Source organism: Falco biarmicus, chromosome 7 (assembly GCF_023638135.1).
Source record: "Falco biarmicus isolate bFalBia1 chromosome 7, bFalBia1.pri, whole genome shotgun sequence".
NCBI lineage: Eukaryota > Metazoa > Chordata > Aves > Falconiformes > Falconidae > Falco > Falco biarmicus.
The window spans coordinates 68,998,129-69,013,164 of NC_079294.1; the positions used below are offsets into that span (position 1 = coordinate 68,998,129).

At 55.6% G+C, this 15,036-nt stretch overlaps 1 protein-coding gene across 4 annotated transcripts in view; it reads left to right on the forward strand.

Annotated features, from left to right (window-relative positions):
- The first annotated feature begins 4,293 nt into the window (after positions 1–4,293).
- The window catches only part of CORO2B (coronin 2B), a 45,012-nt gene continuing 34,269 nt past the window's right edge, over positions 4,294–15,036 (forward strand). For 3 of the 4 annotated variants that reach the window (XM_056346983.1, XM_056346984.1, XM_056346987.1), the window contains exons 1-2: positions 4,294–4,526; positions 11,640–11,729. Coding sequence is in view for 1 of the 4 variants with exons in the window: in XM_056346986.1 (XP_056202961.1) it covers positions 4,512–4,526 (15 nt within the window). In the remaining 3 variants the exon portion in view is untranslated. The remainder of the gene's footprint in view (positions 4,527–11,639; positions 11,730–15,036) is intronic. The other variant, XM_056346986.1, reaches the window with a different exon arrangement.

Sequence of the window (15,036 nt, forward strand, 5' to 3'; positions counted from 1 at the left end):
CCGCGTCCGATGGCAGCATCGCTCATGGCCAGTCCCCCCGGCGCACCAGTGCCAGTGGAGCCCAGCCAGCCCCAAGCACTGAGCGGTTCCGTCTCCCAGCCAGATGGGCAGCCACCTCGTGCAGGAGGTTTGGGGCCTGACCTGCATCCCCAGAGCAGCGCCATCATGGGCTTGCAGCAAGCGACTTGGCGAGCTCCATTCATGAATCATCTCGTAACCGGGGCTCTCTGGTGACACAGTAATTATGTGTTACACTGTAGCTTCGTTATTATTCTCATATGTCCACAAGCACAGCCTGGTGCAACAGAGATGCGTCTTTCTGAGAGTTTCATCAAATGAAGGGCTAAAGTCATCCGTGGTTTAACCAGCTCAGCCTCGGAGCTTACCCAGAGCCAAGCCAAGCAGTGAGTAATGGGTTGATGAAGTCTCTCTAGATTCATAATTCAGGGTGGGTTCGGCAAGATCTCTCTCAGGAGCTTTCCTTGAGCAAGGTGGTGTATTGCACTGAAGACAGATATTTGTCTGCAGCGTTACATGTCCTGAATCTCCTGGACACAGGCACTACGAGCCATGCTCTTCCCGCAGCCCCCATCCACTGCGCAGCCAGCCAGCCAGCCAGGCTCCAATTTTCCCGATGACTTGTTTTAATTGCTCACATCCATCGAGGCAGCATCTCCTTCCTCCTGCTCAGCAGAGCCTGTAAATTAAGGACACAGATAAATAGAGAAGTGGGATGAGCCGCATAGCAGGAAGGACGGAAACGCAGCCGTGCTCCACGCGTGGGCTCCAGATGCTGCGAGGCGGGAGGTCAGAGGGCACAGGGCCCCCCCCAGCTGGTTTTTGGGAAAGCTTTTGTTAATTAGCCCAGCTCAGACCCTTGAGCATCCGTCTGCCTGGCTTTGCTCTGCTGCAGTGATGGCTATGGGCTTTTGCTTGCCCCAGGGGATGTCACTGCCACATCACCCCCCCCCACAGTGTCCCTGAGGTCCCCTGGCATCCTCTGTCCTGTCCCCACGCCATCCATTGCAGCTGGCGTGTGCTCACAGGCTTGCGAGCTCTCCATCCTCATGATATATGCATCAATTTTATCTCAGCAGAGCCGGGAGAGGGAGCCCAAGCCACCCCCGCCGCCGCTCCTCGCCCCAGCCCCTGGCACCCCCAGCCCTCCACACCCACCATGGCTGCTCAGCTCAGCTCAGCTCAGCGAGGCACCGCATCGCTCTCAGCATCACCAGGGACACGCTGTGGGTGGGAAATTCCAGCACCCTCCACAAAAGCTTTGCTCTGCAGCTTTTTGCAGCAGATGCGTTTGCACAGGCTTGGGGCTGCATGGCCTGATCCAGCCCCACAGGAGTGTTCCTGCTAACCATCCCATAGGTATCCTCCTGAGCCAGAGCATGGGGACCAAACGAGAGCATGGGGACCAAACGATCCTCCCCACACGAAGCCACTGTCTGATGCCGATTTCCTCTGCAGGCAGAGGAGGCCAGGACGGATCCTGCACTGTGCCAGCAGGAGATTTTAACTCTTTGCAGGCACTGAGTATCTCATTTTCTCCAGGGGCTGCAGCAGGAGAGCAGGTGCTGTCCATGCAGGTCTGCACAGCCTTGACAAACCCTCCTTCTTGGCCCTCCCAGGAGGGCAAGTCCAGTCTGAGGCCTGAATGGGGTCCCAGCAAACCTTCAAAGCGAAACCTCAGTAACAAAGCCCCTGCGATCTATCACTGGCTTAATTTTGATCCAAACTATAATAAAATCCTTTCCAGTCTGCCAAAAGCTAGATGATTTTGGGTTGGAGTTGCTGTGCTGGTGAAACAAGGAGCCCATGCTATTTTCCTGGCCCTGGGGCAAAGCTAAGGACCTTTTTGCCCTCGCCAGCTCTCAGCAGTGCCCCACGCATCTATTAATGCTATTTTCTGCTGGGACTCATGCAGAGATGCTGCAATGGGTGCCTGCACCCCGCAGCATTGCTGGAGGGCAACCACAGCGCAGGCACTCAGGGCAGGGAATTGCCCCGTGCTCGGCAGGGCCAGCACTGTTGCGGCTTCCCCATCACTGCAAAATCCCACCTTCCCCACCCCAGCAAGGGCTGAGCTGCCCCAGCACCCCTCCTGCTCCCCAGCAAGGGCTTGGCTGCTGGGGCTGCACCTCCTCACCCATCCCTCCTTGCTCCGTGCACTGCTCTGAAGGGGGTCCCAGCCCAGCCCTTTCCCCAGCATTTCTGGGCTTCCTCCCCAAGCAGCAGCGTTTGGGGGATGCTGGGGTTTACCATGACGTGGAGAGGCTGGGTGGCTGCAGCCCCCCTCCATCAGCAGGATCAGCCCCCCAGGAGCCGCGCAGCAATGCATGCCTTCCTAGCAGCCTTTCCCTTCTCACCCTACCTTCACCAGCTGTCCCAGTTCACTGCTCCAAGAGAGTTGTTTCAATCAGATAATTGGTGCTAATTAATCCCAGCGGCTCCAAATGAGCACAGGAGGTGCAGCGGGCCCCGGGCGCTGCTGCTTCTATGGCACAAGTGACGGTGTCTGGGGCACGGCAGCTCCTCTAAGGCTGTGCAAGAGCCTGGTTTCTCCCTGTTCGGCTCTCCTGGGCCAGGTATCCCCTGTCCTGGTCACCTCCCAAGCTCTGTTCAGTTTTCAGCATCATCTCAGTCTGCGTCGAGCCTCGTGCTTCCCAGGAAAGTGTATGGAAGCATTGGGAAGGGGTCATCACTGGGTGGTTTGGGAATTAGAGGTGGCTGCTTCTGCTGGCTAATGTCATTAGCTCTACATTAACTGCATTAACCTTTCTCACAGTTCGCAGTTCAGATCACAGCACATGGTTTATCTTTAAAAACAGAGTTGATTTTTAGGAGAGTATCAGAGGACAGACGTTTTTTCACAACCCTTGGTATTCACTTCTTATCAGACCCACTGATATTTTATGGGAAGGCTCAGCACTAGAATAAAACGCAGTAATCCTTCATCAGACTCTTGGCTGAATAATCTCCTTATAAAAAGGAAATCCTTTGTTTATTGGCAGTGTTTTGCTTTAAGGGGAATTGGAAATGTATTCGGTATCGGCCTCAAGTATTGTTAATTCAGTAACGATAAAATAAGTTGGTGCAACATCTAATCTAATGGCTGGATAATTCTGTGCCTGGGCTGTATCCTGCTGTTTTCATTCCCGTGTAACCAGGAGACAATGAGCTAAAATGCTACTTTTCCTAAGTATTGCTTCTTGCATCTCCAGGGATGGGGATGTTTAAAAATGTGAGAAAACACCTGTGTTTTGTGGCTGGTGCAGGGATGTGCCAGGGTGCAAGGCCTGGTGCCACAGGCCATGGCTAACAGGGATGCTTCAGTGCCTCCTGGTACCCTGCGCTCCTGAAGAATTTGTTTTGAGTTGGTGCCGTCAGGATGGTGGTTTGCTCAGCGGTGAGAAGAGGAAGCAGGATAAAATTACACAGAATTTATTCCCTCATCAGTGACTTGGTGGCAGTTGTTTGGGCCCCAGTCTGTGGAGGTACCTGGGCACCAAGACACTGGAGTCTGAATAACCCTGTGGGTCTGAGCGCCACCTCCAGCCTCGACCACCCTTCGTTTTCCTAGAAAATGGAACTGATGGCTCAGGGACAAAGCAGCGGTCTCTGGTGTTGTCACTTGTCACTGTCTATAATGGAAAAAAGACTGGCTTGTATGCGAAGGGAAATAAGCACATGGATGGGTGTGAAGGGACATAAGCACATGGATGGGTGCTTGTGGGTGCTGTAGGACCCCATGGCGATGCCCAGCCGGGCAGGAGCAGGCAGCAAGGTGCAAAGCCTGCAGCCCATCCCCAGCTCCCGCTGCAGAAAGTTGCTGACAAAACCAGCGCGGTGGGTGCCACGGCCGCGCAGCCCCCCGGCGGGCAGAGCCCCCCGACCCGCCTTTCTCTGCAATCGCTCCGGAGAGAGGAGAGCTACTGCGCTCCCAGTGTGGGTGCGCTGGTTTTACTGGTCCCCCCCGGAGCTCGGTGATGGCCTGCCGGCAGGGGAGCCCTTCCTGGGCCGCCACCGTCCCCCTGTGCATCCCCCGGGGGGGGGGGGGGGGGGGGGGGGGGGGGCAGCAGGTGCCTGCCCGCCTCCCTCCCCCGGGAGGGGGAGTTCGGGTCGGCAAAGAGTTAAAACACGGGTTTTTCTCTCCGCGGAGCTGCGCGGCACCCGCGCCCCCCTCCCCCCGCCCCGCTCCTTGGCTGCCTCCCCGCCTGCCCTGGCCCCCCCCGCGGGAGGCGGCTCCGTCACCGCGCCGCGGGCTGACATCACCGGCCGGGGACCCATCGGCTGCGCGCCCGGGCGGGCTGCGGGCTGCGGGCTCACCCGCTCCGCCGCGGGGACAGCGGCAGCAGCGTCCCTCACCCCCCTCCAACCCCCCCGCGGCCTTTTCCTTCTTTATTTTTTATCCCCCCCCCCCCCCCCCCTTTCTTTTTCTCCACCCCCTCCTCCGCGCATCTCCCGCTCCCGCGGAGCTCTCTCACCCCTCCGCGACATCCCGCATGACTGTCACCGAGGTAAGGACCTGCCTCCCCTGGCTCGGGTGCTGGGCCACCCCCCCCGCTGCCCGCAAGGTGCCTCGCTGGGGACTGCGGAGCGCGGCCGGGCCGCCTCCCCCCACTCCCTCCTCGCCCAGGTTCCTGCTTTATATTTATTTTATTTTATCGTATTGTATTTTATTGTTTTCCTCGCGTTTCCCGCTCGCTCGGCCCCTCCAGCTCGCAGCTGTGCTGCATTTTTAACCCTTGGAGCAGCCGGCCGGGAAGGCCGGGGGGGCTGAGCATCCCCCGCGGGCGCACCCCGCCATAAGCCGCTTTCCGCGGGCGCTCGGCAGATGCTGCCCAGACCTCTACAGGTGGCTGCCGGCTTGTCGGGGGGGGTGGGTGGGGGGAGACCTCGGGAATGGGGCTGGGGGGGATTAAGGAGCGAGGCGGGGGGGCTGCGGGGTGGAAGGGGCTCAGCAGTGGCTGAGCAAACCCACCCCGAGCAGAGCTGCTGGGTGTGGGGGTGATGCGGAGCTGCTCAGGTCCCCCGAATGTGCCCTCTAACCTTAAAGCTCGGCTTTCCCAGATGGCTGCCACTGGTGCGGAGGGGAAAGTTTTGCTGCCTGAGGACTGTTTCCCATTCCTCCTCATCCTCACGATCCCTCATGCCTGGGACCTGTGAGTTCATCACTTCCCACTCACCCCATCCCGCAGCAGGTCGGGCTCCCGTCGCTGAGGTTGTACCAGGGGGATGCTGCCACCGGGGTGGCCCAGAGCACACAGCATCCTGCTGAATCAGGGTGTGTTATGGCATGATATGGCAGTGTCCGGAGGATAAGGGGCCACCTCCAAACTGTGGGAGCCACGAGACTTTGGGAGTAGAGCAGTCCAAGCTGGACCTGCTTGGCCCAAGCCCTCCTTCTCGCTCTCTGGTCCTGACATGAAGATGTGGTCGTGACGATGAGTCTAATGGTTTCATACACTGGAGGGAATACAGTAGCCCCCTTGCCTCAGGAAGCCCTCCCAAGCGAAGGGCTGCCTGGCCCTGCGGCGGGCAGGGTCTGGCTGTAGCTGGAAGCGTCTCAGTGGGCTGTGGTTGCCATCCTGGGAATGGGACTGATGGGGTCCCTGCAGGTGTTGGTGCCACAGCACTGATCTGGGCTGTGACACGGCTCACGGGGCTGTAGCACAGATTTGCTGGGGCAGCGGGCATGGTGCCGAATTAACTAGCTTGGTGCAGGCAGAGCAGAAGCAAATGGGACTGAAGCTGTTGTGGTCCTTCTCAAAGTCCTGAGGCGGGATGTGCCCAGGGAGGGCAGCAGTAGCTGTGCTGTTTGCTGCCTTTCACCACATTGCTGGCCTCCCTGGCAGGAGCAGACACACATATTGGCATGAGTGGGGGGGGGGGGCGGAGGGGGGCACCCAAAAAGCCTGAAGAAGCTCCAGAGCCCACATTAGTGTGTGCCCAGGCTCCCCAGTGAAGATGCTGCTGGGGAAGAATCACTTTCTCCCATCTTTGTCCTTAGCAAATAACTTGGATTTTGCCTGCTTGGCTTTGGCTGGGCAGTCACCACCAATTTGTTGTTGGGTATTTCTGCGTGCCTCGTGCCACATCGTGCTGTCCCACAGCTCCTGCCAGCTCCACAAACCCACCAGCACCTGTGTGCAAGAAAAAGTGTTTCCAGCTCTTCTGGATGCTGAGAGAGGGACTGATGGACAGACCCAAAAGGTCAATTGCGTTGAAAGAACTACAAACTCACTGATTTCAAGTGTCATGGTTTTAAGCCAGGCTGACTAATTTGTAGTGCTCATTAACAATTTTTTTTTTTTTTCTGAGTGCAAATGGATTTATTCAGAGCTATGCTGAGAAGAGGCTGCAGGGCTGTAAGGAAAGCACCTTCAGCAGGATGGGGGAGGGCTCTGCTGTTAGTTTTCAGGGAATGGACGTACAAACTGGGAAGATCTATGCCATGTGCACCAAGTATGCTGTTGCTAAAGCACTGGAAAGCTCTAATACACTCTATACATTTTATTACCTGCAATATGGACTATCCTGATGCAAGCTAAAGGAAACCCAAGAGCAGGCTCCTGACCTGCCACAGCATCGGTGCCGGGGTCTTTCCAAGAAAGTCAGGGCATGGACCCCAGCACCGAATTGGTGAACATGCCCTTCTCTCACCGGTCCTTCCCCTGGGTGTGAGGCTGGGACATATGGCCTAGGCTGATGGAGTGAAGGAAACAGAAAGTGGCATGAGGACCTGTGGGAGAGGATATGGGGGTTTTGTGTGGTTTTGCCTGCCAGGAGTCTGTGCAAGGTGGAGACTCCAGGAAGGGTTTGGTAACACAAGGTTGGGGGGAACGGGGGGGTTTGGGAACCGGGAATCAAGTGTGTGTTCCCACAGTGGGGCAGGCGAGGGGGAAGCTCCCCCGGGGACTTCTGGGGTCTTCACATCCTGCCCAGCAGCAGGTGTCTAACTAAAACCAGTAAAGCCCACAGCTCCCAGTGCTGTCAGGAACAGGCATTTATAGCCTTCCTGCAACAACTCCTCCCACACTGGGGCCGCTTCCCAGGCCGTGCTGGAAACAGGAGCCATGGGTAGGATTTTACAAACTTTGCAAATATTCCCGAGCAATTCATCCTTAGAGGAAAATTGATGTGAAAATCAGGTGTGGGTGCATAAGGCCAGGCAGAGCTGTCCTATTGCAAGCTGGAGACATGGGGAGGCACAGAGAGCTTTTCTTGGGGTGTGTGGGGGGCTGGGGGAAGGCAAGGAAGGGACAGAAATATCTGCTGTCAGTATGTGTAACAAGCTGGTTTCATCTGTGTCCCAAGCCACCCCCCTCCCTCCCACAGGAAGAAATGCAAGCAGCTGCAGCATGTCCCCAGACCTCACTCTTTTGGGGGAGTTTGCTACCCGGGAGACTTTAGGCAGGTTAAAAATAGGATGGAGAAAGACCAATTGAAATGCAAGAGCCCATGTCTCATGCCTGGGGAGCTGCCCAGATTCTGTGACACCTTCCTGGCATCATTGCATTGCGTGGCATGGCATAGCATGGTGTTGCATGGTGTGGCATGGTGTGGCATAGCATGGCATGGTGTGGCATGGTGTGGCATAGCATGGCATGGTGTGGCATGGTGTGCCACACCAGCTCTGCTTGTCCAGGACTTTCTCCAGGCTGTGCAGTAAGAGCTGGCAAGGTGGTGGCCTTTAGCTGAGAAGGTGCTGTAGGAATCAGGAGCAATGTCCTCCCTTCTGTAGATCAGCTGGTCCTGTGAGGGTCTGGGGCTCGTGTTTGCTCTCTGTTGCTTGCAAACAGAAAACCAGCCCAAATGCATTATATATAAAGAAAAGGGTCTGTGCTACGAAGCTAAACAAATCTACTTGCAAAAGCAATAGGCAAACAGTCCTGACAGGCCCAGGTCTCGTGGCAAACGTGGAATTTCTTGATGGCTGTCGTTTACTGGGGCCGGGTGAGTAATTCCTCACCCCGGATGACTTTCAGCTTTATACCAGCAAGCAGGAAGAGCACAAAGCCAGGTTGATGGCGGGCGGGCAGTGTGGGGCTCGGGGGAGAAGGGATGTGAGTCACAGGATGGAGAACAGAAGCGGGAGGAAAGAGCCCACGGCTGGGCTCTCCGAATTCATTTGCCGTTGAAAGGATAATGGGGTCTTTGGGGATACCCAAGTGGGAATCTTGTGGTCAGGGAAGGGCTAGGCAAATATAACCTCTGAGCAGGGGTTGTGCTGGGTGTATTTTGGCAGGCAGAGGCATGGCAGAAGTCCCTTGGTGCTTCCAGCTCCCACCCATTGCCAGAGGCTGTTTCCAAAGCTCTAAATATAATTAACCACGAGCACAAGTTAGTGGGGGCCTGGGGGCGTGTTAATTTGGGGAATATAGTTTTAAAATGACTGGAGGTTTTTCTAAAGCATGCAGTTTGAAAGAGGATGCCATCTGGGAGGTCCCATGGCATGCGTTAGTCTGAATTATCCTATGCTCTCCTCTGGCTTTATTATGTATTAATTGACATTAGCCATTGAGCCACGCTGCCTAAATAATGGTTCATCCGCATAGTTCAGCAAGCAGACGAAGCCAGAACCAAAACCTAGAGAGGAAATTGCCACTGTAGCCTGTTGTGATCGAACACAGTAAATAAATGATGCCCTAAGACGGGCAAATAGCAATTACTGCAGAGGCCCTTGGGTGGGAGGTTACAACATCGTGACATCCCTGATGGCACGGCGCAGTGTCCTCGCCTCATGGGTAAGGGCAGCTTCGGAGTGTCTGGGGCAAATGCTGATCCCATGGAAATGCTGATACTGGTTCGATCAATAGGAAGCTTGATTGAAGGCACTGGGCCATGATGTCAGGGAAAATGGCTTTGCAGCAATTAGGCTTTGGACAGCACAGCATGACTTTATTTCTGGGGAAATAACAGGTGAAGTCTTCTCTAGGCAGTTGGCTAAAAATAAAGTTGATGAAGCACTGTGTGGGCTCTGCGAACCAACTCCAAATAGCATTAGTAAAACTCATGTTAATGGATTAGGTGCAAGATAACCAACATCTCTAGAAAATAGATGAACGGGATTTACCATTGCATGGGGCTTTGCTCACGCTGTTCAGAACAATCGGGCTCCTTTGCTGCTGAGCCCAGCCAGGGCTGTGCACTGGGGACGGGGGCTGGGTCCCCACGCAGGACCCAGTGTCACAGCGAGCTGCTGGCACGGTGCTGTGACGAAGGGCAGATGCTCTTCCCAGCAGGAGAAGGGCACGGAGGCAGCGGTGAGGGCAGGCACAACCCACAGAGGCTGTGGGAGGAGTGGGGCATTTTCTGCCTCTTGCTGCCGTAAAATCCATATATTTTTAGTTGGGGTTCAGCAATGTGGCAGCCAGAAAAGCCTTGCTCATTTGGGCTGCCCAGACAGATGTTGCTTGGAAGTAATTATGCAAAATGGATTCCTGAGGTGGGTTCGAGGCAGGGATGGAGGGATGGTGGCTCTTGTAGAGGAGCTGCTTTGCAGCACCTGATGGATGGAGATCATGTAATGGTGCATGGTGGCACAGCTGACGGGAGGTAAGGGGGTCGCGTTCCTTACCAGCTGGACCGGGACGGAGCAAGGCAGTCAGTACTGAATTGTTAATCAAGTACAGAACAAGTCCCCTTGTCTCCAGCAGTGTGGATGGTCACTAACCTTTAGCTTTGGTGGGATTGCTGGGGGTTAGGAATAACGGGCCGCTTTTAGTCTAAAAATGGAAGCTCCCTGTTTCAAGAAGTATTACTCTCATCAAAGGCAACTTGTCTGGCCTGCGGCTTTTTAATGAGTTTTAATTGAGATTCAATGCAGCATTAATCTGGCGCTTTAATATTGCCTGTCTGTGGCCAGCAGGCTCGCTGGGCTCTGTAATTCATACCCTGCAAATGCAACGCAGGGTCAACCCCCCCCTTCTTCTCCTTTTCATGGAAATTTTATCAAATGATGAATAGTTCAATTCATTACCCAGCTAGCAGAGAGCTCGAAGGAGTCGAATCCTGGATTCCTATCTCCCGAGTCAGTGTGTAATTACCCAAATCTGGCAGCAGGCAAAATCTACGTGACGGAGCCAGCTGCTAGAGTCCCCCACAAATCTGTGAATCCCATCGTTCCCGGGCCGGGAGGGAACCAGTGCCAAGCTCAGCTCCCAGAAATCCTGCGCTCCTTTGTTCATCACAAAGCTGTTGGCAGAGCCCCCTCGCTGCGGCTCCCTGGCCGGAGTTGGTCTGCAGAGCCTCGAGCATCGCTCTGAAAAGCCTCGGGAACAAAACTGCCTGGGGAGAGGCTGTGTGGGGCAGTGCTGGAGCTGCCAGGATGTTGCTTGAGTTACAGAGAGCAGAGAACTAAGGCTAAAGCCTTCAGACCCGAGCCCAAACCTGCTGTGGCATGCAGCTGGTGAGCACGGCAGAGACCCTGCTTGATGGGAAATCTGGGCATCCTCGAGCAGGGCAGGGTGACAGTCACCTCGCTGCACCAAAAATGAGGCTTTCCAACCTGTTGCTCCATATTTACATAAAAGCACTGCTGAGGAAGCTCCTGCTCAGCACCAGGATGGGATGTGTGCTTGAAAGCTGCCCTCTCCATCCGATTGCTGACCACAGCCCCCATCCTCCTGATGGGATGCAGACCTGGGTTTTCCCCTCACAGTGCGGTGGTTTCTTCCACCGACAGCCTGCTGTGCAAATCCCTCAAACAAGCTGCTGGGCCTTATGGAAAAATCCTCACCCACCCCCCGTGCTGAAGGGTCGGGAATAGCTGTGCTCCAGCCAAAAAAGCCGTGGCGCAGCAGGGGAAGCTGCTGGGGCCAGCGGGGGGCTGTGCATGTGCCTGCCTTGGGGACAGGGGGGTGTCGGTGCTGGGCATTGCTGTCATAGAGTTAATGCTGTTTGGTTTTGGTAATGGGAGGGACCGAAAAGGCTGGTTCCCGGGGTTGTAGGGGTGCTGGGGCTGTTGTCAAAGCTGGAGGCATTAGCACCTCATGGATGAGGGTCCTGTTGCAGCCCAGCCCAGCCCCGGCTGCCTTCTGCTCTGAGCATCCCTGCTCTCCGCCTGTACAATAGCTGCTATAAATTCCCCAGGGAATAATGGCCTCTCTGTCCGTGCACAGGGCCATTGCTGCGTGCCTGCCCCAAGGCACGCTGGCCCTTGCAGGGCCTGGGTGGCTCTGGAACGATGGGTGCCCCATCCTGGCCCATCCGTGCTGGCAACACTTTGAGCGTGGCCGTGGTGCTTGGCTGTCCCGTGGCTGCAGGACCCACGGCTGCAGGTGTGCTGGGGCCATCCCTGTGCCAGCTGCTGGCACCCAGAGCCTCTGCACCGCGTGCTTTGGGGCTCGAGATCCCCACGGGTGAATGAGGGCTTGCGCAGCCCATGCTATGAAATCCCTGCTCACAGCTGGGATGAGCAGCAGTTTCGCTGTGCGGGGCCGGCGATGAGGGGGGGGTCTGGAGCTAATCCTGTTATCACTGGGAATCAGCTGCCCGTGGCGGCACAGGCTGCAGCGGCTGCACCCCGGTTTGGCACCCGGCATTTCTTGAGTGCATTTGGCGAAGTCAAAGTTCAGGCTTCGTGCCTGGTGGTGCTGCGGTAACCAAAGGGTTTCCCTTTCTTCCAGGGTCGAGGAGCACCCACGTTTCCCTGAGCCCCGCGTCCGTTCCTGGGTGTCAGGAGGCACCCAACCAGCCCGTGGAGCAGAGCAGGGCAGGTGAGGACCCCGTGCTGTGCCTGCGCCCTGACGGACCCCAGGGCAGTGCTGGGGAGGGCCAGAGAGGGATGGAAACAGCCTAGGGACATGGTGCCATGCCCAGGGTGGGGGTCTGCCACAGCAGCCCCTCTTGCCCAGCCCTAGTTCCTCTGCAGGTAGCTGGGCAGGTGGCTGCACGGGCAGGAGAGCATTTTTTTATCAGCCACTGGAGTTCTCCTCCTCCCAAAATTTCACCCTGTACCCCTGGTACATCGGGTGAGAACAGATCCATGGAAGACTCAGTCCTTGTGGAAGTGCTGAGTTCTTTAAGCCGGTGGTGAAAAAGCTGAGTGTACAGCAATATTGCTGGGCAGCGGTGTGCAGCGAGCATCCCGTGAGGGCTCAGCCTGCGGGATGCCAGCTCCCATGCCTTCCCGAGGGGTTCACAGCTCCGGGTTGGTTCACTACAAACCTCTGGCAAAGAGAGTCACATTGGCCACTCTTGTAATTATATTAAGTGCAAAGAAACCCGATTCTGGAGCACTGTGTGCTAAAATACAGGGAAAACCAGGGAAAAGGCAAGATGTGAGGCTGAGGTGAACGCGTGCACATCACGGGGCAGGGGAGGAATATTGCAACGCGTTCCTCCTTGAGCTTCCCTGCGCTTTTGTTTGTGCCTGAATAACAAGTCTCCATTTTGCCTCTGTGGATGGTTTTCCTCTTCCTGGGAGCCGGCACACAAGGCAGGGCTTGTCCGGGCTCCAGCTCCCTGGCGGGCACCTCGCGGGCTGGCAGCGGGGGGGGTCGGTGCCTCCTGCACCCCGGCCCCGGCGTCCTGTGACCTTCATCCACCCAGGCTCTGGCACTTCCTCGTGCTGGCCAGGAAACGGTTTTCTGAAGCCTGAAATATTTAGAAGATAGTGTTTGTTTTTCTTCTTCTTTTTTTTTTTTTTCCTTTTCTTCTTTTCTTTTGGAAAACTTTTGCCCCCAACTGGGATAAACTTCCAAAAAACCCTCGCAGTTTTGTAAGCTGTCCAGGAGCGAATGGCTCCATGCAGGAGCAGCTGGGATGGGAAAGGAGCTGCTGGAGCCTGGGCTGCGGGATGCTGCCCTACACCCTGAGGAGCATCCCGGGGTGCTTGTTTCAGGAGAACATTTTGGGGATTTTGGGTAGAAAACAACAGTGAGAGTGAGGTGTCTGAGCTGCTCACCCATGCGCTATCTCCCTGCCTTGGAAAAGTCCCATTTGCCAGGATAAAGAAGTTTCTGTGGTTGACATCCTGTACAAAAATGGGGCTTTGTAAGGTTTTCTTTCAGGCTATTACAAAAGTAGAAGTGTTAGTGCTCCCAGCAGCCCTTTTTGCCCCAATATTTTTACCCTCACCCACCCCATAGCATCTTCCCAAGCCATTTCTTACCCGTGGGGTCCAGCAACCACCCCTCTCCCTGCTGTCCCCCAGCCCTTTACTGCCTGTGTGTATGGCTTTCCACCTCTTTACAATTGAAAAGCAGGTGAGTTTAGGAGGGGTTGGATTTATGGCCTCCTCCCACTGGAGGCTTTCTCTTGTTATCCAGGCAGCCCCACTTATTCTGCTTAAAACTGCTGGATCCTGGCTGGAAAAAAACTGTTGTAACCAAGTCTCCAGTAACAAGACTCAGTCTTCTTGATGACCTGTGATGTGACGTGAAATAACACTCGTGGATGAGCGTCTGGCTTGGTTACCCACTCATCTCAACACATGAAAAGAGACTTTTTTCCCCTCTCTGAGTTTCCTAAAAACTTCTCAAGTTGAGAAAAAGTATGCAATATTTCTGCCCTCAAGGAAACATTATTCCAAGCTGGAGGAGGGTAAAATCCTGTGGTCAGTGACCCAGGGCAGCTCCGGGGGCCAGAAATACTTTGTGCTTCATCAGGATGTTTCCGCCAGCTTCACAGGGTGGGAAGTAGTTGGGAAACAGAGTGGGAGGAAAATTGTGCTTGTTTACAGAATTTATTGATGAGCGTGAGATTTGTGTTTCTTCTCAGCACATGGGTCCAGGAGAGGTTTGGTTTGCCTCCCCCAGAAGGTTTCCTGGGGAGAAAATGGTCCAAAATGGGGCCCCCACTAGTCCCACAAATGCTGGTGCCAGGGATGCTTTTTGCATTGTTCCTGGGCGGTCCGGGATGTCTGTGGGACCATGTGAAGTGCCCTGGGAGGGCAGGAAGCAGCACTGTGGTCAAGGAGGGATGGGGACTCATGGTGACAGCCTAGTCCCATGGCCAGGAGACATCTGGCCTCGCTTGGTGCTTTTTTCCCAGCGACTTGGGAAGAGGAGAGGCTCTTCCCAGGCAGTCAGGGGTCTGTAGAAAGAAGACATCATTGAAAAGTTGAACTCCAGGGAAATCCCAGTCACTTCCTTCCAGGCTGGAAAAAACTCAGCTGGCAGATATCGCTTCAGAAATGTTTGACTGTCTTTTGTTTAGAACGCGTTATTGGGATTAATCCTTAATATTGGTAAAATCAATCTACCGCTCTTTACAAGTTGGATAACCATGGAGCTCTCTTTGCTTTTTCTCCTTGTCTGTGCACTAAGGACCAGTGGCTTTCCCACAGTGAACTGTGCCTGCCAAAAATCCTGTCTCAGGGCCCCCCTGGTCACTGTTAGGGAGCTGGGATGCACCCCCTGCCCCAACGGGTGCAGAAGGAGAGATCTGCCCTGGCTCTTGGCAGCTCAGCTCCAGTTGGGGAGACTGAGTCAGAGCAGTGCTGGGGGGGTCGCTGCCCTTGGCTGTGTGACTGCCTGCCTGGCGTCCCCAGTCTGTCTGCCTGGACATTGCCCCAGTGCTAATACCATCACAGCATCACACGTGTAATCACAGCATCGTTCCTGGGCGCAGAGTGCTGCTCATCCTATTGGTGCTGGCTGCTGCAGAGCACCCACCGAGGTGCTGGAGGGCCAGCACAGGGCAAAGCTGATGCTGGATTTGCAGCGCAACCTTGAAAATTGCCTTTTGGAGCATCCCAATGTGCTGCTGTCCCTGGCCCCTTTCTCTGGGCTGCTCTGGCAGGGCTCTGGGCTGGGGGCATGTGGGGCAGAGTGAGCCCAGGGGATGCCCAGGCTCCTGCCTGCTCACCTTGGTGTGTGACCTCCTCACGGGGGGACATCACCCCATGGAGCTTCACAGCAGCCCTGATGCTGCTCCCTTGGTGACATCTGGGCATGGGGCAACTCCAATGCATCCCTTGAGCGCAGCCACTGCTCCTGCAGCACTTGTATCTTGCTGTTGTGTCAGCAGGGTCCGACCTGCTCCTCTGCCGTCCCAGACATGGGGAGAGGTTTGATGTGT